Source organism: Sebastes umbrosus, chromosome 20 (genome assembly GCF_015220745.1).
Source record: "Sebastes umbrosus isolate fSebUmb1 chromosome 20, fSebUmb1.pri, whole genome shotgun sequence".
Lineage (NCBI taxonomy): Eukaryota > Metazoa > Chordata > Actinopteri > Perciformes > Sebastidae > Sebastes > Sebastes umbrosus.
In genome coordinates, this window is record NC_051288.1 from 2,482,125 (window position 1) to 2,508,417 (window position 26,293).

The window sequence follows — 26,293 nt, forward strand, 5'->3', positions numbered from 1 at the left end:
GTGGCTTTTTTATGTATTTTTCCTTCCTGGTGTCTTTCATCCATTATAAATCTGACCAGCCCTCCCATAAAGTGAACATGCTCTGCATAGAAGAGGGGAGAGGAGTGGAAACAGTAACAGATCCTGTCTGACATTCCTCCTTCTGCTGTGCCTGAGCTTGTATACAAGCAGATCAGTGCAGCTCTGCTCTAACTATTCCAACCATGCTGATGGGACAAGGCAAGACCAAAGGGGTGTGTTACTGAATCATCTAGGGGGCTGGACCTACCAGCTGGAGGTGGACTCTTAGTGGTGTGTGTGTGTGTGTGTGTTTAGGGAGGAGATGGGGAGGAGTTTGAAGAGAGGGGGAGAGTCCAATGGAAAATAAGGGGAAAAAAAACCCTGCCCGCTGTAGCTTGACTGGAGGGTTTCTCTGCCTGGTGTGGCATTCACATCCTCACGCTCATGTGGTAACATCCAGCATCGCTTTGCTCCCCTGCACACTGGCCTGATTCCAGGGATTTGAAGTAGAAAGGACAGACAGACAGACAGAGGGACAGAGAGCATATATGCTGGAAAGTTAGTTTCAAAGTAGGAGGGGAAAAGAACAGTGGTCCAGAGAAGAGAAGAAAGTGAAAAGCAGGTGAGAAAGTAAACTGTCAAAGTAAAGGTTGATTAGCTGACTGCACACTACAAAATCCACTGACATGGCAGCCATGGAAGCGCTGGAATCCACGAGTGCTATGCTGGAGCCTCAAAGCCTCACCGAGATCTCAGACGACGAGGTCAACCTCCCGCCCTCGGACGACGAAGACGATGCCCTCGCCGCGGCCAGGAAAGAGCTGTCCCACATGGGCACGGAGGGGGACGCCGCCGAAGACAAGGACGAAGCGGGCAAGCCGGACCAGCAGGTGAACGGGGTCATGGTCCTGACTTTGCTCGACAAGATCATCGGGGCGGTGGACCAGATCCAGCAGACCCAGAGCGGGCTGGAGGCCAGGCAGCAGGACATGGAGCGTTCGGTGACCGGCATCCAGGGCGAGCTCACCAAACTGGCCAAGAACCACAGCACCACGTCCAACAGCGTCAACAAGATGATGGAGAAGGTGCGCAAAGTGAGCGTCAACGTCAAGACCGTGCGGGCCACCCTGGAGAAGCAAGGAGGCCAGATCAAGAAGCTGGAGAGCAACGAGGCCGAGCTGCTCAAGAGACGCAACTTTAAAGTCATGATCTACCAGGTGAGAGAGTGCATGTGTGTATAAATACATGTATCAATGTGTGGTTTATGGTTTGTCTGTGGGGTATGTAAATTATATGGCACCTTATTGGTTTAGGGATGGGTGTGGCCCACTGCTGAACCAAACAAATACTTGGGTTCTTGAATGGGAATGAAAGTCATGTCACCACCATGTCATCACTTCATAAAAAATCCTACTGAAAATGGTGGATGTGGTGGTTTAATGTGAGCGAACGGGAGAGTGTTTGCCAAAGACGTTTCTCAATTTGAGGTGCAGAGGATTTCAGGGAGTGGTTGGATGTTACCTCAAAGTATTGCTGGCAATGCTCAAAGTGTGCTATCTCTCATCACTGAAACCGCAATACTAAAAACATGACACTCAGAAAGTACTGCTTTCCCCAGGACAGATCATATTTAACAGATATAAATGTACTCTTTTATTCTTTAAACAAGAATATTCAATATATTTAGTTCAGCTTCGATGCTTGTATGTGATGATAATTATACCCTAAACCTAACCTTAAATATACCCTGGAGGGTTTTTGTCGTATAAATGTGACCTGACCTGAACTCTTGTGTGCCAACCATCCGCCCCGACCACCTCCCTACAACTTCTGCACGGTAGAAAAACTTCATCGACTGGAAAAAAACGTTGATCATATTCAGGCAGAAATAACGTCACATTCAAAATGTATGTGGCAAAACAAATTATATAAGATGTACCTAATGATACACATCAGTTGGAACAATTGCCGGATTGTTTATTGTGGGAAAAAAAAACAGCTTCAGGTCATTTTCCAGATTGGTATGTGCTACATTTTCCGAGTATTCATGGATGACAAATAGCTCCAAGCGACGTAATTTTCTTTGATCGACGTACAAGCATTTGTTTTAGCCTGGGGGCACAACTCATTATGTTCTTAAACAACACACAGAAGCAGTGATCGCCCAGATGTTGCTCTACACCACCCCTGCCACACCCCAAATCTAACTGTACATTGGTTCAGTGCTCAGTATCCCTACAGGTGGCTTCCAGATATTTTCCTTCCACTATATATATATATATATAGGACTAGAGAACACAAGCCAACCTCACCGGCTGCCCAAATCATACGGAATCCATTCGTTAGGTCATTTCACTCTTTCCCCTTTTTTTTTTTTTTTTTTAAACAAAGATGGAAAATACCACAAGCACGCTCAAGGTTCTGTTTAAAGCCGAGGAGAGAGGAGAGCTCTGAACGGCAGATGTTTCATTTGAAAAGACAAGTTTTCTTTTTTTTATTTGAGGGGAGTTGAGGGGAGCCCTGTTTCTTTTTTTAGCCCGCTGTATGATGTGTAATAGCTTGCAGCTTTTTGCACAGTGGCGCGAGAACATTCAGAGTTTCCACCCTTGACTCAGACATCGTGGCTTGGACCGACCTCACTCTCTCTCTCTCTCTCTCTCTCTCTCTCTCTCTCTCTCTCTCTCTCTCTCTCTCTCTCTCTCTCTCTCTTAGTCTCTGTCCAACAGCTGGACACAAGTCAAATGAGAGCTCCATCTTAAGCAACCCACACTGTCTGACTGTGAATGCTATATTCTAACATGCTTATATATTGGCTTCCTTGTCCTGGCATATACCAGCGAATACATAATGATCTGCAGATGAGCAGCATGAAAATGATAATCTCCGTCATCACATCTGAAGGTATGTTGATGACTGAACTGTTTCTCAATCTTAAAAGGATCGTAAATCAACGTTTTAATTAGTATCTAATAAAGTCTTGAAGCTGAGGGGTTCCAAGTTTCCAGTACTTGAAATACCACACTGTGAAAAACAAAGCGGATTTTGCTAGCGTTGCCCTGTGGCGAGAGAAACTCCCCCCTGAAATGCTCTCTGTCTCTGGCTCCCTCGCTAACTCGAAACACTGCCTTAGTTTACGGCTGCCAACAATGACATAATGTCAGATTCATCTTCATTAAAAGAAGCAAACCGCAATGGATTGTTCTGTTTTCAATTTTCTGTTGTTCCTCTGTTGCCCTTCAAGGGCAGATTCTTTCAAAATCAGCAGTAGACGGAGAAAGACTCCACCAACGCCCCCCCGAACTGTAACACTGTTTATCTGGCTACTTGCACAGTGTGTCAACACATAAATACTTGGCCTTTGTTAGGACTCACCAGCACTTATACAGTACCATGAACAATCACGTCAACGCCACCCATAACAGCAATTTGAACACTGTAGAAGTACAAAGACAGTAGTACAGTAGTAGTAGTAGTAGTAGTAGTAGGCTAGCCCTTACAAAAAATAAGTTTATTCAAGTATGCTATTAGTATACTTCTTTAAACTTAAGTTAAGAGATTAGACTTTCAGTTTACTTTTTATGTACTTATCAGTTAGTTAAACTTAACAAAATTATAGTATACTTGGTGGCTTATACTGAAAAGTATACAGAAAAGTTTAAGTGTACTTGGCAAGTATACAGAAAAGTCCAAGTATAGTTGGCTTATACTGAATCCTAAAACTAGGATTAGTCTAAGGTTACATGGTTTTAATTCACCTAACTATTGAATATATATTCACTCCTACAGCTAGGATCTACTCATTTACAGTGTTGACGTTGCAATACGAAGTCAACATTCCCATGTAGGTAATAATCTTATCCCTGGGGGGGTTCATGAGCTAATATGAGTCTATTTGTAGGTTAGTGACCTAGCAACACATTCTGTTTACTGATCTTTTCCAGACATTTTTTTTTTTCCAAAAATGCTCCTCACTTTTCAGTTTGTGTCAGGTGGGAAACGAGTTTAGATTCAGACAACCCTGATTCATACTGTACTCGTGCTGTTTGCGCCCTGAGGAAAAGCCCCCGCCCTGGACCCGCTGCGGATAATAAAAACACACGATCACTGAGCTGTGTTTACCGTTACATAGGGTCAGCTCACACAGGGGAGGACACAGTGCCAGGGCTTTGTAGTCTGAACATAGGGGTGTTTAATCTCTGCTTTATTAGCGGCTGTTGACCCACCACCAGTCTTCCCTCCTCCACTCCCTCCTGGGCCCCCCTTCACCTAGTGTGGTCCTAAAAAGGCTTAGACTGGAGGGAGTCATGACTTTGCTCATCTTGTTTTTCTTATGAAAAAAAACCTCAGACACGATAAATATGTATACATGCATTTTAATACATATCTATAAAAGCTTCTATAGGAAGACTTAAAGGTCCCATATCGTGCTCATTTTCAGGTTCATACTTGTATTTTGTGTTTCTACTAGAACATGTTTACATGCTGTAATGTTCAAAAAACTCTTTATTTTCCTCATACTGTCGGCCTGAACATCCCTGTATTTACCCTCTGTCTGAAACGCTCCATTTTAGCGCATTTCGACGGAATTGCAATTGAATTTGCAACAGAATTGCGTTGCTAGGCAACAGCTTGGGTCCATGTGTACTTCCTTTCAGCTGATGACATTCACATACACTGCAACCAGGAATAAACTGGGACACATTTGTTTACGTTTAAATCTATGTAAAGGGTCTAAACATTGTATATTTGTGACATCACAAATGGACAGAAATCCTGACAGCATGTTTCAAATGCATGGTTTCTGAATACGGGCTGTGTGTATTTCCCTGTGGATTGAGTGTTTCGATACTTTCACAGTATTTATATAGGACTTAAGCCTGCTTTATAATAAAAAAAAACATTTCGCTTTTTTTATAATATGGGACCTTTAATGAGCGGATTCCACACAAACATGCACTGGATATGTTTCTCCCTGGTGGTTTCAATTATATGAATCAGTCAGATTACATTATATTTCATTGTGTCACAAATCAAAACCACTTGTGGTTTATTGTCAGCAATGCAAACAATATCCCATAATGCCACTGGTATGCTGCACAATAGCTCAGGCTACTGTAGGATGTGTAAATCAGCAGCAGCGATGTCAGCACATCTGTTTGGAGTATCTGTCGCCTTGTTAGAGCAGCTGTCCTCCTCTTGGGAGTGTGTGTGTGTGTGTGTGTGTGTGTGTGTGTGTGTGGCTCATTTAAGCCTGAATATCCAGTAAGTCTGATATTTAGTCCCTCACACCTGTGCTGCCAGAGAACAGAGCTTATACTTCACTTACCGCGGATCCAACCTGGAATGTGACAACTCTACTCCAGTGTGTGTGTGTGTGTATTTGAGAGAGAGAAACAGAGTAATGAACATATTAGTCGATCAAAGCTGTGCTATCCAGTTTTTTTTTTTATATGAACAGTGGATCAAATGGTCAAACAGTGCAACAATATTAATGTCTTGAAGGAGAAACTGTCTGAGAATGTGTTCCTTCATCCCAGTCTGTACAGCTCATCGCCTTCTCATTATGACGGCACACTTTTCAATCTGCATTCCCTCACGAAAAAGTACTTCAAGTTTATTTTATGAAGCATACTTCAGTAAAGTTCAAGTATATATTTCCCAAGTATACTTTTTGTAGTAAATATACTAATATCAATGTACTAGTAGTACACTTATAAGCGTCCTGCTTTAATACTTCTTGAGTTTAACTAGGCCCACTTTTAAGTTTATAAAAGTATACTTTTAAGTATACTACTACCTAGTTTACTTCTAAGTCTTATTTTGTACTGCAAGTATAAGTATACAGAATGTGTACTAGTTTTATACTTGCAAGTGTACTACTTCAATACTTCTTGGGACTAAATAGGCCCACACTTGAATAAACTTTATTTTTGTAAGGTTATCTTTGAAAATGATTTATTCCAGATCTGTTTTGATGATGTATTTAGATGACCTGATCAATCGAGAGGACGGATCTATCGGAGAAGAATGAAAGGAGAGGGAAGTGAAGGAGTAGCCGGAGGGAGTATAGGGATGGTGTTTTTAGGGCACGGTGGAGTGAGGAGTACACGATGTAGAGTGAATTATCCTGGTGGGTGGAGGAGCGAGGGAAAGGGAGGAACAGGGCGGTGACTGAGGAAGAGGAGGAGGAGGAGGAGGCAGGAGGAGGTTAAACGCATGCAGAGCCGGGGATGCCTGTGCTATGAATCAGCTGTCTAAATATGGTCCCTGCTCTTCATCTGCAACACGCCCGTCCACTCCCTGTTCATCTCCTCTTCTAGTTTATCTTTTGCTCTTATACTCGCCCACATCTATTATTCCACCCTCCTCAAAGTGATGGAGGAAGTTCCTCGAGTCAGTCGGTCAACAGTATGTATTTCTCTCAGCCAACAGTCTCTACTTGTACATGGGTACCTGGTCTTCATACTTATTGTCCATAGATCCCCCACAGCAGATGCCTAGTATGCTAGGACAAAAGTGTTTATAGCTGTTCCAAGTGGTCATATTTTTTACTAAAAAGAAGTTTACTCAAGTGTGCTATTAGTATACTTCTTTTAAACTTAAAATAAGAGAGTATACTTTCAGTTTACTTTTGATGTACTTATCAGAGATATACTTGACAAAAGTATACTTAAGTATACTTGGCTCATACTGACAAGTATACATAAAAGTCTAAGTATACTTGGTTTATAATTTTACTTAATCTATAAATTATAAGTTAGTATACTTTACTATTTAACTACTGAATATACTTAAAAGTGAACTTTCATAAATGATAAAGTTGGCTACAAGTATATACAAATATTCTTGCAGTATAAAAACGATTAAACTAGTAGTTTACTGATAGTATACTTTAAAGTGCACTTTCATAAAGTAAAACGTGGGCTACCAGTATAAAACTAGTAAACTATCAATACTTGCACTTAAAGTATACTTTTATAAACTAAAAAGCGGGCCTAAGAAGTATTAAAGTAGTACATATAGTACTTTGTGTACTCAAAGTTTACTTTTCTTACACTTAAAGTACACTCAAAAGTATACTTTTATAAACTAAAAAGTGGGCCAATTTAGTCCCAAGAAGTATTGAAGTAGTACACTTACAAGTATACTACTAGTACATTGATATTAGTATACTTATTACATAAAGTAGATTGAGATTATGCTTGAACTACACTTAAGTACACTTCATAAAATGCATTTGAAGTATGCTTCTTTTTTTTCACAAGCATGTTTGTAATAAGTCATTCTGTAATGTTTTGTATATATTAAATATCTGCCTGGAGTTCATCATTTAAAAATCAAAATATTATAGGTCCAATCAGCGAAATGCTAGTAGTAAAGGTAGTATCACCGTGTTCTTTTAAGGAATGTTTCAGTCATTTTGATATTTCTCTGGTTTGAGAAAGTAATGAACCTGCAGGAAGTTTTGTTTTGGTTTCTACAGGAGCTCTTAAAGCAACAGGTAATCTGAAAAAGAATCGTGTTCCTCCGGTGTCCTCAGGTGCTCCTAACGGCATCTGTAGGATTTCACAGACCGGAGGAAAACAAGCAGTAAGAGCTGATCTGGAGTCTGCCGTCCAGCTGCCATCTATGAGAGCCGGCTGTCAATCACTCACGAACTCCGATCAAACGATCAAGCTAGGCAGCGCTGATCAAATATGAATCAATATTCTGTTACTGTAATGCCTATTTCTCTCCTCAAATGTTTTCAGAATCATCTTGTAGTGTACTGTTTAGCTGTAAAATGAGAATGTTTGTGACCTGGCAGCCATGTTGAGATCAAGTTGAGGAAATACCAAGCACCGCCCACCAGCTGGAGCACAGCCAATAGGAACGCTCTCTCTCTCTCTATAATGATCTGTGATTGGCCAAAGTCTCCCGTTTTAAAGTTTTCTTTATTTTTCTATCTATCTATCTATCTATTTATTTTTCATTTATTTATTTATTTTATCCGTTTTGGGGTTTTTTCCATTTTGTTTTATCCATATTTCATTTTATTTTATTTTGTTATAAGAAAAAAAAAATATATATATAAATTATATAACAAAAAAACAAAAAAAAACCTTCTCAACTGGCCGGGCATGGGCCATGCTGCCTCACCGCCAACTGGGCTCCTCCTCCATCTCCTCTCTCCTCCCTCCTCCCTCCAATGATAACTGCCTATGGATAGAAAAGGGCAAAAGCCTTGAGCTATCGACCAGGCTCACAAATTTACGTTTACGTTTTAAGACTTCGAGGTGCAGAAGTCTAGTTTTCTCTCAGAACACTTGAATTACAAAATGCTGAAAGGTTATTATGGGATTTTTGCCCCAATGATGCCAAAAACATACTGCCTGCTGAAACTATGCTGCTTTTTTGTGGTCTGACTTGAGCTTAAAGCCAATTTTTTATCAGCAAATTGCCTAAAATACAAATATAAATCTGTCTTTTGTTCCCCTTTGTACCACAGCTTGTTCTCACAAACAGTCTGTCAGAACAGCTTTTGCTCGTCCTTCTCTTCTTCTTCTGCGCTGTACTTTCCACCAAAACACCTGTTACCTCCACCCTCTCCACATTTCAATCAGCAGCACCTTGTCAAACATGCAGCTCTTATGTAACTGTGATCCCAGCTTCATCCAAATGATTTACAAATGAGGAACGTTTTGCCCCTCAGAAGAACCAGATCTGTGAAACACATTTCACCAGCAGCCTGGGAGCAATGCATGCAAATGAATCAAGAGTGAACCCATTCTTCTCACACAGGTCGATCCAGGTCCTTATATGGACATTGTGAGGCAAAAAATGCTCCCAGCTCAGTTTACAGGCCAGATTGTGTGTAACATTGTTTCAGCTGGGAGCAGTGCTTTTTGGGAGCGTGTTGGTTGAGTACTGTAGGTATATGAGGGGTGTGAATGCCAGGCAGGATGGTCGGGATATTGACGACAGCTCGTTGGCAAAATGGGGAGGAAGGGAAAGAGAGAGGGAGAGGATGATAAAGGAGACAGAGAGGGAGGTAACAGAGGGCTCATGGAGACAGAGAAAGAGAAGGGGAGAGAGACGCCGTCTATAAATAGCAACTATCACATACTTGTTTGATTGTGAGAAGGAAAGGGCCTTTAGGAGATTGGGTTCCTGTTTGGTTTTTGAAGATCAGAGGCCGGTGCCTGGACAAGTGGTGCTGACATTAAAAGGCCTCAACATTAAATCATGACGTTCAGACATTTGTCATCCGGTCATGGAGACTTTGGTGTGTTATGCTAGTCGTGGCTAATGGAGCCTCTCTAGGAGTGGAGAGGCTACAGAGGCCTGGTAAACTCACTTCTTTCTAACTCCACACCTCCGCCTTCTTTGCATTTTCATACTTGTAGTCTTCGGCCTTAAAGGGACTGTTTGTAAGAATCAGAAATTGCTTGTTAATAGTGACACCTGTGGCCGTTAAGTCAACGAAAGTCAGCGTCCTGTTGCTCGCGCTTGTGCTCGCTCTACATAGACATGAACGAGCATCGCTCAAAACAGTGAGGCGACACATGTCAGCTAAAACCACAATATCACTCTATATTTCAGCTGCTTGGCAGTAATGTTAGCTGACCAGACGAAGGTCTCTCCATGAATTAATGCTGATCCTAGTGTTGGCTTTTCCTGCCTCAGCCTCCCGAACGCAGCCGGAGGGAACAGGGGAGACACCGGAGTTTTGGTCGGAGACGATAACGTTTCTCTCTGAGGAGCCCCGTCACTTCACAAGATACGAGAAACCTCTGTTGGTCTGGAGGAGCTGCAGCAGTTATTTCTGCACAAACGTCCACTGTACATTCACTAGATATTCTCAGAGCTAAACTAACTCTTCTGCAGTGTGGAGTGTGCGCGCATGCACGTGAGAGTGGAGCGAAAGAGCGAGAACGAGCGCGGTGTGTGAGTGAAGGCAAGCAAGCAGAGGAGCAGAGTACAGCAGAGACTCCGGCCAACACTGTTTAACAGACGGGCTTCACTAGATACAACCAAGAGGTTTTGGTGCTTCCGTGTAGTTTGTGTTGGAGTCTGAGTCTGAACAGCGTAGCCACACGCGAGCGCGCATGGGACACCGACCTGCAATGATTTATACCTGCAAGAAGTTACAAACAGTCCCTTTAAATCTGCAATCTTCGAGCAAATAAAAAGTTTTTTTTTATAAAACTGTCACTATATCCTGACAGTAGTGCATGTGATAGATAATCTGAGAAAAAAAAAATCATGTTCCTCTGTGTCCTCCGGTGCTCCTATAACGGCATTTGCATGAATTCACAGCGCCGAAGGAAAACAACCAGTCAGAGCCGAGCTGTCGCTGAGCAGCTGTCAATCACTGCTCGCGAATCTCACAAACTCAGATCAAACTGTCAAACTAGGCAGAACCACATGAGAGAGTGTGTTCCGGGCCGGTGGGCGGTGCTTGGTTTTGGCTCGACTGTGGCCGGGTCACAAACCTTCTCATTTTACAGCTAAACAGTACACACTACAACATTTGAGGAGAGAAATAGGCATTACAGTAACATAATATTGATTCATATTTGATCAGCGCTGCCTAGTTTGACCGTTTGGTCGGAGTTTGTGAGTGATTGACAGCTGCTCAGAGACGGCAAGGCTCCAGATCAGCTCTGACTGGTCATTTTTGTCCATTTCTACCCACTGCAGCTTTAATTTATTACCACGAGTCATGCACAAAGGACAAAAGGAACATTTTGCGTACAGTACTGCAGGTATAGAGCTCACTGTGTAAGAGACACAGACATCCACAGACCTCAGAATGGAGCCATTCTGGTTCACTTTTGCCCTTCAAATCCTGTTTGGATCTAGCACATGGATAGCATGCAACTGTTTACATCTTTTGTGTAAATCTCTGGTGCTTGTTTGCACATTATAGGCTGTAGATTCCCTCTGCACACAGTAATAATTCATTCAGTCTACCACTACCAGACACTTCAAAGTTTCCGTCTCACTGCACTACTTTCACATATCTTCACATATTCAGTTAAAACTGTTAAGAAATACCGTCCTAATTTTTCAGCTGTGGTGAAATGCATGACAAATCTGTTGTAACGCTGCTCACTTGACATCAATAGAACATTATCTATCAGATCATTGTCTTACTCCAAATCATTTCTTATTTCTAAGAAGCTTTTCCACATGAGTCAGACGTCGATGACTCACAGTCAAAAGCTGTAGTTATTAGTTTGTTTCCTCATATGATTCAGTCCGTCATATGATTCCAGCTTTGACTCCTCTAGAGTTGCCTTATCGGCCCTGAACAGAGGTACGCTTGTGATAAAGCCATTTCATCTAGTTCTATCATGATCTGAATGTTAGGATGACTTCCCTCAAACTTTAGTGTCTACGCATTGGTCAACAACATCAGGTTTATGGTGTTTTTAGTGACTGCAAGAGTCATAATTACTGTGTAAAAATCAGGCTCATTTCTCTCAACAGGCTCATTTTATTAAATGTACTTTGGTTTAAAACAGTGGATTTCACCTCCCAGAAAGATTTAACTATCAAACATTGTGGTCATTAATTATGTTATGATCTCAACATAAGAACTCACGTGACAAATAATCCTTAATTCAAGGTCCACTTACCAGATTTTTTTCCCCTAGAGCAGGGGTCAGCAACCTGCGGCTCTTTAGCCCCTCTCCAGTGGCTCCCTGTGGATTTTTAAAAATGAAAATGAATAACTGTTTTTTGTTTACATTTTTATTTTTATTGATCATTGTTGTAGGTCTATGGTACGACGGTACGTCAACTTTTAGGGCCACATTATGGACAAAAAATAAATCTGAGATTTCGAGAATAAAGTCATAGGTTTATGAGAAAAAAGTCGTAGTATTATGAGAATAAAGTCGGAATATTATAAAGCAGTAATTTTACGTGCTATTTTCTTTTTTTCTCGTAAAGTTATGACTTTATTCTGGTAATATTACGACTTTTTTTCTCATAAAGTTGTGATTTTATTCTCGTAATATTACGACTTTTTTTCTTATAAAGTTATGACTTTATTCTCGTAATATTACAACTTTTTTTCTGGTAATATTATGACTTTATTCTGGAAATCTCTGATTTTTTTTTCTCTCAATGTGGCCCTAATACTCCGTAGTACATTTGCACTTGGGCCCTCACTGCATTAGACTTATATACTATATACTTAAACTAATAACTGTGTTATTTTCATCACAATGCTCAAATGTTTTGCGGTTCCAGACAGATTTTTTTGTTTTGTTTTTGCCTAAAATGGCTCTTTTGATAGTAAAGGTTGCTGACCCCTGAACTACAACTTCCAGCTACATCTCTTGGTCTTCATCAGCAGATAGGTTGCGTCTGAAATTCCACACTAACGCGCTATTTAGTACGCTAAGATAGTATTTGAGATATTTTAGTTATGTCCGAAACCTTAGTATGAAACCAATAGCACGTGAATTACATACCGGTGAAATATTACAGTACACTGGACACTACGTCAGCATAAATATCCCACAATGCAATGCGTTAGCGACAACAATGTTCATAGATGTTGACAGACAGCTCTATAATGTCAATAACGCTAAAATTTAACTTTAAGTATAAGATTTCACTTTGCTAGGTGTAGACATTTATATATTATAAAGATCCCATATTGTAAAAAATTAGATTTTCATGTCTTTTATATTATAAAGCAGGTTTAAGTGCGATATAAATACTGTGAAAGTATCAAAACAGCTCAATATACGGAGAAATACACACAGCCCGTATTCAGAAATTGTGCGTTTGAAACGCGCCATTAGGATTTCTGTCCATTTGTGATGTCACAAATATACGATATTTAGACCATTACACGGTTTTAAACGTAAACATTCTAAATGTGTCCCAGTTTATTTCCTGTTGCAGTGTATGAAAATATCGTCAGCTGACAGGATGTAAACATGGAACCAAACTGTTGCCTAGCAACTCAATTCCGTTGGAATCAACCAATACAAAATCACTGTTCCCCTTTTAGAATGAGTGGCTTCCGTATACTGTGTATGACTGTGCCCATCAGTGGCCTTACATTCCTGTTCGCATAAAGCGGAGGACACGTTGGACAGTGAAGGACGGGAGCAAATAGCAGAGGAAGAAACCACTTCTTCTGCAGCTCCATAAATCTCTCCATAAACACCAACCTCCCCCCATTGTTATTGGAAAGAGTAACACCGGGTGGCCATGGAAACGACCGCTGTCATCCCCTCGCTGTCCACGCTCCTGTTAGTCAAGCATGGGGGAACTGTACATAGACTCAGAGAGGGCCAGAGAGGAAGGACAGCGCTGCCAAGCTTCAGCATGCTTGGCACATCTTAATTAGGTCCCTCTTTAGTAGAAGTCAGGTGAAGGTTGTGATGGAGCTTCAAAGTGTGCAAGTCACATTAAAAAATGATGTAAGCTCATCTTGTGTATTTGCTTAAAGGAGCAATATGTGGTACTGACAGCTAAGGTATTAAAATGGGTACTGTGGTCCAAATTCAAAACATTGGAGCCGTGGCCCGTCCGCTCCTCCGGTGTGACTGATAGCAGTTAGCGTGTGTTAGCATCACGGCGTTACAGCCCGGACACACTAGGAACGTCAGGAGCGCTTGGCGGCTGCGTTACCTGTTGTTTTTTATTTCGGCGTACGTGTTAACAGGTTAGAGCAGCAACACTGCCCGCATGAGACGTGCATCTCATGCGTGCCACATGCGCGTCTCAGCTGCGTCTCTTCTAGAGAATAGAGGTCTCGCCTATTTTTGCCGCGTGCAGCGCTCGTCTCATGGCAGCAACAGACAGTGAAAGTGATCTATTGACTGTATATTAACATCATACCAGCAACATTACTACAGTTTCGATGTCTATCTGTACAATATGTTACGGAGAAAAAAAAGTAAAGACTTATTTTTAAATCAACACTTCCTGCTTTCATTTCAAAATAAAAGCCCTCAAGCGTCTTTTCTGTGGACAAAATTCCTTCATTTGTTAACATGAGGCTTTTATTCTGAAATATGTGCCGGACAGTGTTCTAGAACATGCAGTGACTTGGAGAGCTCCATGAATGAATATAGTACGGAGTTTTAATTGTGGATTATTACTATTATTTACAAATTACCACATGTTTCTTAACCTTGCTCTGTCTAAAATAAATATAAATGATATTTATAATGAAATGAAATGGCCATTAAAAGCAAACTCTATGTAGAAAGAAAGGGCTGACAGCAGCAGCTGCAGCAGCAGAAACGCAACTGAAACGCAGCTGGTGTGAACGCCCGACGCATGAATCACGCAGCCACTATGCCACGCAGCCGCCACATGCTCCTGACGTTCCTGTGTCCGCGGCTTCAGCCTCTGGCCAGCAGCAGCAGTCGGAATCACTTCACCGGCTGTGTGTCTCGATACTAGTTGCCTTGATAACCCAGCAGCACACGGACCACAGAGAGATGTGCCAAGGCTTTTCAGGTCGGGTAGAATCTAACGTTGTTATCTCTGTTGATCCAGTTCGTTAGCTTGCTTCCATGGCTGCAGAAGGCTGTTTTTGCGTGCCAATTTGTTTCATATGTGGCAACGGGGTGCTGGACGGGATCACACCGGCCAAAACAAAAACAGACGTTCCGGACTGGAATGGAAATGTCAAAGGAGGACATACTGGCTGCAGTATAGTTGTCGGAGAAACCCGTGTTTCAATTTAGCATGTTTCCTTAATCTCTGATGACATATCATGGTCATTTTATGATTTAATACTGTAAATATACATATTGGGTCCTTTAAAGTTGTCTTTGGATGTGGGGCTGGAATGGTACACATGGATGGTATCACTCACAGGAGGAATTATTAATGATGGGGTTCTGAGTTTACTCACTACTTAGGATTGTGTGTGTCTATAGGTACGCATTTTGCATGTGTGTGTGTGTGTGTGTGTGTGTTTTTGTGTGCTACATGAAAGTACATGATCAGAATACCCACAAACCAAAGTATGTCGTAAAAGCATCTTCCAGTGATAGTCGACAATGGCAAGCTGTGTCTTGCAGTGAGAGCTGAAAGGAGTGAGAATGAGCTGCCTCACACACACGTGTCTGCAGCCTTGGAAACACTTCAAGAAATCCTTATTTGTGCTAGATTCATGTGTGCATCCTCACAAAGCTCCTCTGTTGAAGTAGAAAAAGAGGTTCATGCAAACTGTTGTGGCTCCTGAATACACAAAGAACTAGAGACCATCTTGCGATGGGATCACACCAGCCACGATGCCAAATTGTACCAGGGGTCGTAAAGTGGGGAGGCCCCCTTCCCTAATTCCTTCCCCCCCCCGACTTCTGGGGCCCTTGGTCAGACCTAGAGGTCTTCACAGGTCCACCCAAACTCTAGAACCCGAGACCCGACCTGGGACCCGGTCAATCGGGTCTGGGGTCGGGTCCCATTCCATTACCGGGTCTATTTAACATTATGTCTAATATTAGACCCGGCTGTAATCAGACATTGCTGATCATGATGGAAGTTCTGTGTGTGAGGGCAAAGTGCATAATGTGGGCACAAGATGGTACCAAATGATCTGCATGAGTGAGTGCCCCTGCTCAGAAGGTGAAGGGTCAGAAAGCAGAGGTCAGACTCAGAGAGCACATGTCGCAAATTAGCAATGCTAACGTTAGCAGCCACGGCAACGAGCAATCTTTATCATGGTTCAAAAGGGCAAACAGTCAAAGTTATCTTTATTATGTTAGATCTCGGGTCAGCAACCTGCGGCTCTGGAGCCACATGCAGTTCTTTAGCTCCTCTCCAGTGGCTCCCTGTGGATATTTAAAAATGGAAATGATTAACTGTTTTTTGTTTACATTTTTATTTTTATTTATCATTGTTGAAGGTCTATGGTACGACGGTACGACGGAGTATTAGGGCCACATTGAGGAAAAATAAATAAATCTGAGATTAGAGAATAAAGTCAGAAGTTTATGAGAAAAAAGTCATAGTATTATAAAGTAGTAATTTTACGTGCTATTTCCTTGTAAAGTTATGACTTTATTCTCGTAATATTACGAGTTTGTTTCTCGTAAACCTTTATTCTGGAAATATCTGATTTTTTTTCCCTCAGTGTGCTCCTAATACTCCGTAGTACATTGTCTCTTTGGCCCTCACTGCATTAGACTTATATACTATATACTTAGACTATAAACTGTGTTACCTTCATCACAATGCTCTAATGTTTTGCGGCTTTTTGTTGTTTTTGCCTAAAATGGCTCTTTTGATAGTAAAGGTTGCTGACCCCTGTGTTAAACGTAACAAAACTGCAAAGCTGAGTTGTCATCCGTCACCGTGACAGAACATTTCCGTGTCTTTTTGGGTTTGGGCACAAATGTTTGGACCCGTGAAGACCTCTACGCTGAGCACACCCATCTTCGAACCCGGCCTTCTTTTTGATCTAAACTACACACCTATAAAGTTTCGTGACTTGCATCTTGCACGGTTGCGACGCTATTGCGGTGACAAAATCTGTCCACAGACAGACAGGAATATAAACACCTGGCAAAGTACTCCAAACCTCCTCTGTGGTAGTGCTACCTCAACAGTAGGTGTCTCCAGGAGGACCACATGTTGCCATGAAGACACATACACACACAGACTCACAAGATTAAAACAATACCAGCATCTCTATCACGGCTGGTAAACATCCTGTGATGCCTTTAAGCCCTGTAGGAAATGTTGTCATCACATGTTTGCCACAAAATAACACAAGGAGACACATCCAAGGCCCAAGGCCTAGGAAGGAGGTTATGTTTTCACCGGCGTTGGTTTGTTGGTTTGTCCGTTTGGAGGATTACTCCAAAAGTCCGCAATGGATTTGAATGAAATGTTTTGGAGGGGTGGGTTGTGGCACAATGAACAATCCATTAGATTTTGCTGGCGATCCGGATCATGATCCGGCTTCAGGAATTTTTTTTAATAACTCCGCTCAGCCTGTGCTGACCACAGGCTTTCAGACATGCGCAGCGTAACCGATGACGCGTTCATGACGCGTCACCCAGCCTCTTTCCTTCTGCCAGCTTTCCGCATCAAACACGTGTTATTACAGTTGACTTCGACCAAGGCACACTTGGTGACTGTTGCAAAGAGTGATGACAACGCTTTATTTTGAATGATGATGTTGAATGATGGTACACATATTGAGTATGTAGAGTGGATAATATGATATTTTGGACGAAGCCCTGATCTGCTGCCTCGTTTTATGCCATCGGTTAAGGTCTCTAAAAACTTCCTGGAGCAAGTGAACTGAACTGAATAAAAACAAGTGAGTTTTTTGTGATGATCTGGCACAGGAATATTTTGGTTTCTCTATGTTTGGTTGCCATGGAGCCGTGACGCTGATCTGTCTCATTCCTCAGTGATCTGAGAATGAAAGTTGACTCTCCGACCGCTGACTCTACGGAAACCACAGAAGGTAGAGAGAAGCGAAAGAAAGGGGTGAAAGAATGAACGCCCAGAAGGAATGAATATAATGCAGGAAAGTAAAAGAAAGGCAAAAAGAAAAGAAAGGTTGCCGCTGTGCTCCAGTGCAACAACAGGCCTGGTGACTCATCCCTCTCTCTCTCCCCCCTCAGGGACCTGTGGCATGCCATCACTTTATATAGCAATCTCTCTCTCTCTCTCTCTCTCTCTCTCTCTGGTCCCATGTCTCTGATTAAAGGGGACGAGTGGAAAACCGGAGGAGAGTAGGGAGTTCTCTCCCCAGAGTTTTATGCTGTGTGTGACCATCACACTCTTTCCCATGGCACTCACATGAGAAATGTACTGAAAACACACACACACACACACACACACACACACACACACATACACAAACACACACAGTCCCTTGACTGGTTAAAGCAATGTATGCCTACACATCCATCACCCAAAGGAGCCGGTCTGACTGGATTAGACTGCTATATCATCTGGTTGATATTGGCTTTAGTTAGCAGGCAATGTAAACCATCTGTTATACTGTCTGACAGAGGTTAGGATATCATTTAACCTCTTAAGCCCTATAGGGTGCTGGAAGGTGTGGTTCGCCTAGACAGACATACCCAAAATAAATCAAGAATAGCTCCACAACTACCAGGTCTATATACATGATCTTAGTTTCTATGGATAGGTTAGACCTCAGAGAATTCATCCCCAGTGTCAGTAACATTGTGACTGTTACGATGCCTGAGTAAACTGTGATGAACCAAAGGAAAAATGTATGGCAACTTTTTGACTTCACTCTAAGAAAAAAAATCCGTAGAAAAACATAATATCCTGGCAGAAAATTACCAGGCCATTATCCATTAAGTTTACAGACATTTTCGACAATTTCTGTTGATTTAGAGGATGTCCTCCGCACCATTCAAGGACACTTCTGTTAATCCTAAAACAGAAAATTCTGTAAATTTACAGTATTTCCTCCGTACCGATCCAAATAGCAGGCCCAACCGTACATTCTGGAGGGAAAACAGACGCTAACGCTAGCATTTGTACTTTACCTATCGGTCTTTGCGCACCAACTGAGGCTAAAACTGGGGCTAACTCTACCTGACGTCCACTGAAGTCTAAAATATAAGCACTGATAAAACCTAAATTACAATACCAAACTTGCTTTAGTCTCAAAATATTCCTGGCGTATCTGGTAACGTTAACGGTCAACAACAGCTGAACTAAACACCAAAACAGCTTTCCAGCTAAAACGATACTGAGCTAACTTTAAGTCCTTAACATAAATCAGTGAGAGAAAGGTTTCTCCACATCCAAACTAAATTTGCCGTGTGTGATGGTCTCTGCCTCTTCCAACTTTGGTTGCTAGCGGAGGTTAAAAATACGGGTAAAACTCCTGTGAAAAATCGATACAGAAAATTCCTTCATATTAACACGGTACATTGGCCAGTATTTTTACGGACTTTTCTTACAGTGTAGAACTGTGCCAAAGCAAATATAAATAACACAAAGCACATAGATTCTACAAAGGTTTTATTAAAGATAGGACCAGGAGGACTCTCCATTTGGCACACTTGGATACCCAAAGTGTGCCAAATGGGGTTTTCTACCTCTTGAAAGGGAATCTGGCTCTAAAATACTACTGATATCCACTACAGGAGGCTAAGTGAAAAAAATGGAGCCTTTGGACATGACATTTACCTTTGTCTTTCAAATGAAACTTAATAAGCACACCCTTTCTCAATTCAATTCAAACCCTAGGGGGTTTGTTGCAGCAGCCTCACTTGGTCTTTTATGACAAGTAATTTATGGTGGCTAATGTTGTGGCTTGTGTTCTCATGGACTTATGAAACATCATCAGTCATGACCCAAGTACTGTCCCGATTCAAAGTCCACATTTAGCCAAGATTGGTCTCAGTGTGTGGAAGTGTTCTGGCTCTGCCCATTTTTTGGCTATTCCATGACGCTTTACGCCAGTCACACCCACAAGTTTTGTTTTTTGAGCTAGAAATTACTTATTTAGATTTGATATATGTGGTTGATTGATCGATGGTTGAAATTGATTTGAAAGAATCTCTACTTGAAAGTTTACTCTTTACTTAGTGGCACTGATGTCGTGGATACAGAGTTTGCTGACTGCAGGACTCTTGTGCTATTTTGACATAATGTTTTAGCCTGATAAATATTTCAATTGTTTTATTACAAAAGTAAAACCACAAAGTGAACAAACCCTTAAAGCTGCAGTGGGTAGAAATGGATGGAAATGTTACTCTAATGCCTATTTCTCTCCTCGGAAGTTTCCAAAAACATCTTGTAGTGTACTGTTTAGCTGTAAAATGAGAACGTTTGTGAACCGGCAGCCATGTTGAGATCTGTTCAGGAAATACCAAGCCCCCAAGGCCTATATGGAAAGGAGGCTGGGTCATGGGCGGACATTGGTCTTGGGGTAAAACTCATATGCAGTGTAACTGAACCTCGGTTGTGCGTTGCGATTGGCTCAATTTCGGCAAGGGCAGACCAAGTTTTACTGCGCACGTGTTATACCCCCGAAGATATGACGCATTGATGCCGCGTGACCCGGCCTCCTTCAATAGGCCTTGCAAGCCCTCAGGAAGAGTGCTGGTCGTTGATCCCAACTTTCGTAGTGGCCAAACGGTGGTACTGCAACTTCCGTGTCCGTCATTTGATGCCATTAGGCCCAAAAATACTTTTTCCCATAGACTTATATTGGGAAAGAGATGTCTGCAACTCAGAGGATCATTTTTTTTAGGTGAAACCCCTCCCCATTACAAACACTCTAAAAGCCCTTCATTAAAATTAAGTTTTTAAAGTTGTAAAACGCACTAATAGCTGAATCCAGAGTTATTTCCCTTCCTCCGTTCATGTGAATGAGACCCAGACCGAGGCTGGAGCGCAAGCCGTGACGATGGTGTGACATTGGGATCCCGTGACCGAGTCATATGACTGAGCGGACGCTACTGCGCATGTTCCATGTACCCAAGATCCGGGTACTTTACCAGACGGAAGTCAAGCCATTTTGGCTTCATGCACCACTGAGCAACTTTCATAGAAACGAACAAGGCCCCGCCTCCAACGCTGGATCCAGTTCTCTTAATACATCCATGGGAAATACCAAGCACCGCCCACCAGCCAAAGCACAGCCAATAGGAACGCTCTCTCTGAAATGACCTGCACTCTAAGAAAAGTCCGTAAAAAAACGGGCCAATGTACTGTTTTAATATGAAAGAATTTTCTGTATCGACTTTTTAACAGGAGTTTCACCCGTATTTTTAAATACGCATTGTATTGTGGGAACAAGAACCTTCGCTAGCGCCAAAGTTGGAAGAGGCAGAGACCATCACACATGGCAAAGTTTAGTTCGGATGTAGAGAAACGTTTCTCACACTTTACAAAAATCAACAATTAATGTCTAACCAAAGTGATTTATGTTCAGGACTTAACGTGAGCTCAGTATCGTTTTAGCTGGAAAGCTGTTTTGGTGTTTAGTTCAGCTGTTGTCGACCGTTAACGTTACCAGATATGCCAGGAATATTTTGAGACTAAAGCAAGTTTGGTATTGTAATTTAGGTTTTATCAATGCTTATATTTTAGCCTTCAGTGGACGTCAGGTAGAGATAGCCCCAGTTTTAGTCTCAGGTGGTCCGCAGAGACCAATAGGTAATGTACAAATGCTAGCGTTAGCGTCTGTTTTCCCTCCAGAATGTGAAGGTTGGGCCTGCTATTTGGCTCGTTACGGAGGAAATACTGTCAATTTACAGAATTTTCTGTTTTAGGATTAACAGAAGTGTCCTTGAATGGTGTGGAGGACATCCTGTAAATCAACAGAAAATGTCCGTAAACTTCCTTCCGTCCTGTAATTTTCTGCCAGGACATTATCTGTTTTTCTACGGATTTTTTTCTTAGAATGTGTGATTAGTCTCCCATCATGGGCTAGATTTTCTAAAGCCTGAAAACAGAGCCATGATGAGGTGCAGAAGTCTAGTTATCTCTCAGAACACTCAAATTACAATGTTCTGAAAGGTTATTATGGATTATTACACGGCTGTGTAGAATACTCGATTATGATTGGTCAATTACAGCGTTCTGCCGTCTGTAATTTTTGTATAACAAACCATTGCTATGTTTAACAGACCGTTGCTATGTATAACAGACCGTTGCTATGTATAACAGACCGTTGCTATGGGTCAGACTCTGGTGGACCGTTTTGTGTCAAAATATTGATTTCTTCAGTAAGTAGCCGTGTAATAAGCAGGATGATGTACAGCTAGCAGGTCATTGTTGTGAAAGAATCCCCTTCAGGGCGATGAGAGACCACTCAACTTCACGTCGGGGTGCAGCATCACCCTGTCGGGGATTCTGTCACAACAATGACCGGCTCGCTGTACATCATCCCTTACAAATTTGCCCAATGATGCCGGAAAGATTCTGCCTACTGCAAGTTTAAGTGAGTTGAACATCAAAGTTCATTCTTGACCTTGAAAAACAGCAGTTGAGAAACCAAATCTCACCACAAGGTCCATTCAGTGGAGCTTTCGCTATCATCACATGATCTGCATGATCAAAATTTATATTTTCATGACAACTTGGGAAACCCCCGTTGTCTGATGAACATCATGTGAACAGCTAAATGGACCTTGTGGTGAAGTAAATTGGTATTTGTGATTCCAAAGCTCCAGAAAAAGAAACACAACGTCCTCATTTGCTTCTTCGACTGCTCCAGTTCCTCTTTACATCAGCAGCCGTATCGTGAGGATTCCCCCGTTTTCCTGGATTTACTGGAAAATCCCCTCATTACGTGTACATGCAATACGCATACTATACATGTGCTGTTTGCATCCTATTACACACACATGCATCTGGCCTTTCCACAGCAGCAGGGGAGTTCTTGGTGGTTTGAGTTTAAACAGGAAAACAGAAACAGAGAGGGGTGTGTTGCAGCGGGATTCCTCTCTCTCTCACTCTACATAAGGCTGATGAGTGGTTGCAGTGTGGGCTGAGAGTGGAAAGCTTCCATGGAGTGCTCCTTGTCCCCACACATACAGTACATACGCACAAGCACACACACACACACACACACACAGGCAGAGTCAAAGAAGTGCACGATTGCACATACAAAGACCTTCAATACAGAAACACACATGTTCATGTGATCATAGAGCACATCAACACACTCACACACATTTACACATTTATAAGCACGTGTGTTCATACAAGTCAACACACACACACACACACACACACACACACACACATACGTGTTTATAGACAATGTCAGGACTTTTGAAAAAAATGTGACAAAATGGGGACGTGCCTTTCCCAAGGTCCTAGAGACCTTGGAATCAAAGTATTTCCGAGCAATGCTTCCACTAATACATCCATCTGTTGAGATTTTGTCTAAGGCTATATTTTGGTCAGACCTGATTTTAATGCTACGGAGGCTCTAGAACACTGTGGTGAGCTCGGAAAAATGAAGACGCCAAAAATGTCCTCATTTTTCTGAGCGTCCTGATGGTGAAGGTGTGTTATCATAGAATTGTCCTCATTTGTCATGAAAACAAGTACACACACACACACACACACACACACAAACATCTCTTTCCATTCATCTGGAAACCTTATGGTTCCAGTCATGCTCACCACTGTTACCATGGAGACACAAGTACAACTGAATGTTTTGGACTGCCAGTGGAGGCAATAAAAATGAAAATGGTTAGTTCTGGCAGGATTTTTATTTGCAGACTTTATACAGAAAACAGTCATCAGAAACGACGCTGTATGACATGAAGTACTCAAGCACAGATTTTGCTGGAAAACAAATTTTCAGCCCGAGGCAGGAAGTGTACACACACACACTTGGCACACACTTGGCTGAGGTAACTGCTCTGGCATTGTTGTTGCTGCCATGGTTTCCCTGTGCTGGTTGATAGTCACAGCGGTTCACCACCGGCTACGCCCAGAAAATTCAAATATGCCCACATGAAACATCCCTGGCATCTTTGAAAGGAGGCTTTCAGGAAACCCGCAGGCACCGACAGGAAGACGGGCTTAGAGTCATAATGTACAACAAAGTATAGGTAATGATATTAAAAAAAATAATATCAGGTCACCTCCATGGCACTCCTGCTTAAGGCTGGCCCCACACTAAAAGATGTTTCAGATCTTAACAGATGTGTAAAATGTGAGAGAGCCCACACATAACGACATGTTCTGTTAAATTTAACAGTTTTGTTCCTATAGTAAAGCGGTCAGCAACCTGCGGCTCTTTAGCTCCTCTCCAGTGGCTCCCTGTGGATTTTAAAAAATGGAAATGAATAACTGTTTTTTTTTGTTTACGTTTTCATTTTTATTTATTATTGATGTAGGTCTATGGTACGACGGTACGACGGAGTATTAGGGCCATATTGAGGAAAAAAATAAATATGAGATTTCAAGAATAAAGTAATAATATTATTATAAAGTAGTAATTTTACGTGATATTTTCTTTTTTTCTCAAAAAGTTATGACTTCTTTCCGTATTCAGAAATTGTGCGTTTGAAACAAGCCGATAGGATTTCTGTCCATTTGTGATGTCACAAATCTACAATATTTAGATCATTACATGGTTTTAAACGTAAACATTCTAAATGTGTCCCAGTTTGTTTTCTGTTGCAGTGTATGTAAATTACATCAGCTGACAGGAAGTAAACATGGACCCAAACTGTTGCCTAGCAACGCAATTCCGTTGCAATTCCGTTGAAATGCACTAAAACGGAGCGTTTCAGACAGAGGGTAAATACAAGTATATTCAGGCAGACAGTTTGAGAAAAATTATGTGTTTTTTGAACATTACAGCATGTAAACATGTTCTAGTAGAAACACAAAATACAAGTATGAACCTGAAAATAAGCATGATATGGGACCTTTAACATTTAGAGAATTTGAACAGCTCTTATCACGTCTGACACTTAAATACTTCATCATTTCACTCAATTAGGAACCTTCATAAGCAAAAAAAGACTATTCGTCTGCAGCCCTAGTGGTAATATGAAAAAAAAAAAGAAAAGACAAAAAGACACAGTTGCAAATTTTAATGGACACCTGCCAACATGGAAAACTGAAAGACTAAAAGTAAAACCAACTTTATCAGAGTGATGAGCTGTAGGGGCTCAGGCCTCGGAGCTTGTGCTGTGCTATACAGCAGCAGAGTGGACAGAAGTCACCGTGCACACTCATCATGAAAGAGAGACACTGCGTTGTGCTGACAACACAAAGAGCATCAGCCAGCTGATCTCAGCAGCAGACACACACACACACATACTGAAAATGATAGGCTTTTGTAGGAACTATATGCCTCTTTGAGGTTTATAACGAGGGTTGTTAATAATGCGTCAACGCAAATTTGTTTTAACGCCATTGCTTGTTGCCGTTGTAACAGCTCAGCTTTAAAGCTATGAGTGAAGATACTGCTATCATATGAAACTAGAAAAACCGAACTAATCCATCGGTACCAACCATGTCACACTAGCGTGTCGTGAAGGAGGTAAAATAACGCTCCAAACTTACGCTAAATTTTGGTGAGGAAAACTGTCATGACCATTTTCAGAGGGGTCCCTTGACCTCTGACCTCCAGATATGTGAATGTAAATGGGTTCTATGGGTACCCACGAGTCTCCCCTTTACAGACATGCCCACTTTATGATCATCACATGCAGTTTGGGGCAAGTCATAGTCAAGTCAGCACACTGACACACTGACAGCTGTTACTACAGTTTACATGTCTATCTGTAGAATATGTTACGGAAATGAAAAAAAAAGTAAAGACTTACTTTTAAATCAACACTTCCTGCTTTCATTTTAAAATAAAAACCCTCAAACGTTTTTTCTGTGGACAGAATTCCTTCATTTGTTAACAAAAGGCTTTTATTCTGAAATATGTGCCGGACAGTGTTCTAGAACATACAGTGACTTGGAGAGCTCCATGAATGAATATAGTACCGGGTTTTAATTGTGGATTATTACTATTATTTACAAATTACCACACGTTTTTTAACCTTTCTCTGTCTAAAATAAATATAAATTATATTTATAATGAAATAAAATGGCCATTAAAAGGCAAACTCTATGTAGAAAGAAAGAGCTGGCAGCAGCAGTTGCAGCTGGTGTGAACGCCTGATGCGTGAATCACGCAGCCACCACACCACGCAGCCGCCAAGCACTCCTGACGTTCCTGGTGTGTCCGGGCTGACGACATTTACTGATGCACGTTGGATGTAATGAATAAAATGCAGTGGAGGAAAATTAAACTCAGAAAGTACTAACCCCCGACCATGCAGGGCTTTTTTGGGGGTAAAATGTTTGTCTCTATGTGTCAGCCTTGTGATAGTCTGGAGACCTATCCAGGGTGTACCCCTCCTTCGCCCAATGTCAGCTGGGATCGGCTCCAGATCCTGAATAGGATGAAGTGGTTACAGATTGGATGGATGGATGGATTAACAGTGTACTTATAATGTATTATGCCAGAGAACTAAAAAGTGTTGAGGGAGAGAGAGCCCAGTGAGTAAAAATGAACGACTTTTCCACCAACCATGAGTCACTGCATGCAGCAATCTGCCCACCGCTGTCAGACAGAGGAGGGGAAGAAAGGAAGAAAGAAAGTCGGAAAGTTAATGTCAACAATGCAATAATGTGGTTTGTGTGTGTGTGTGCGTGTGTGTGCGTGTATGTGCGTTATTAGTGGTAGGAGAGTGGAATGCAGCAGTGGTTACAGATATCCAGTGCACTGCAAATGCACACAGAACACACACACACACAAAAACACACACACACACACACACAA

The 26,293-nt window shown here is 41.8% G+C and overlaps 1 protein-coding gene across 1 annotated transcript in view; it reads left to right on the forward strand.

Annotated features, from left to right (window-relative positions):
• Nucleotides 1–398: 398 nt before the first annotated feature.
• Nucleotides 399–26,293, forward strand: part of LOC119479288 (caveolae-associated protein 1-like) — a 35,835-nt gene continuing 9,940 nt past the window's right edge. The window contains exon 1 of the mRNA XM_037754699.1: nt 399–1,217. Within this exon, the coding sequence (XP_037610627.1) occupies nt 687–1,217 (531 nt within the window). The 5' untranslated portion in view covers nt 399–686. The remainder of the gene's footprint in view (nt 1,218–26,293) is intronic.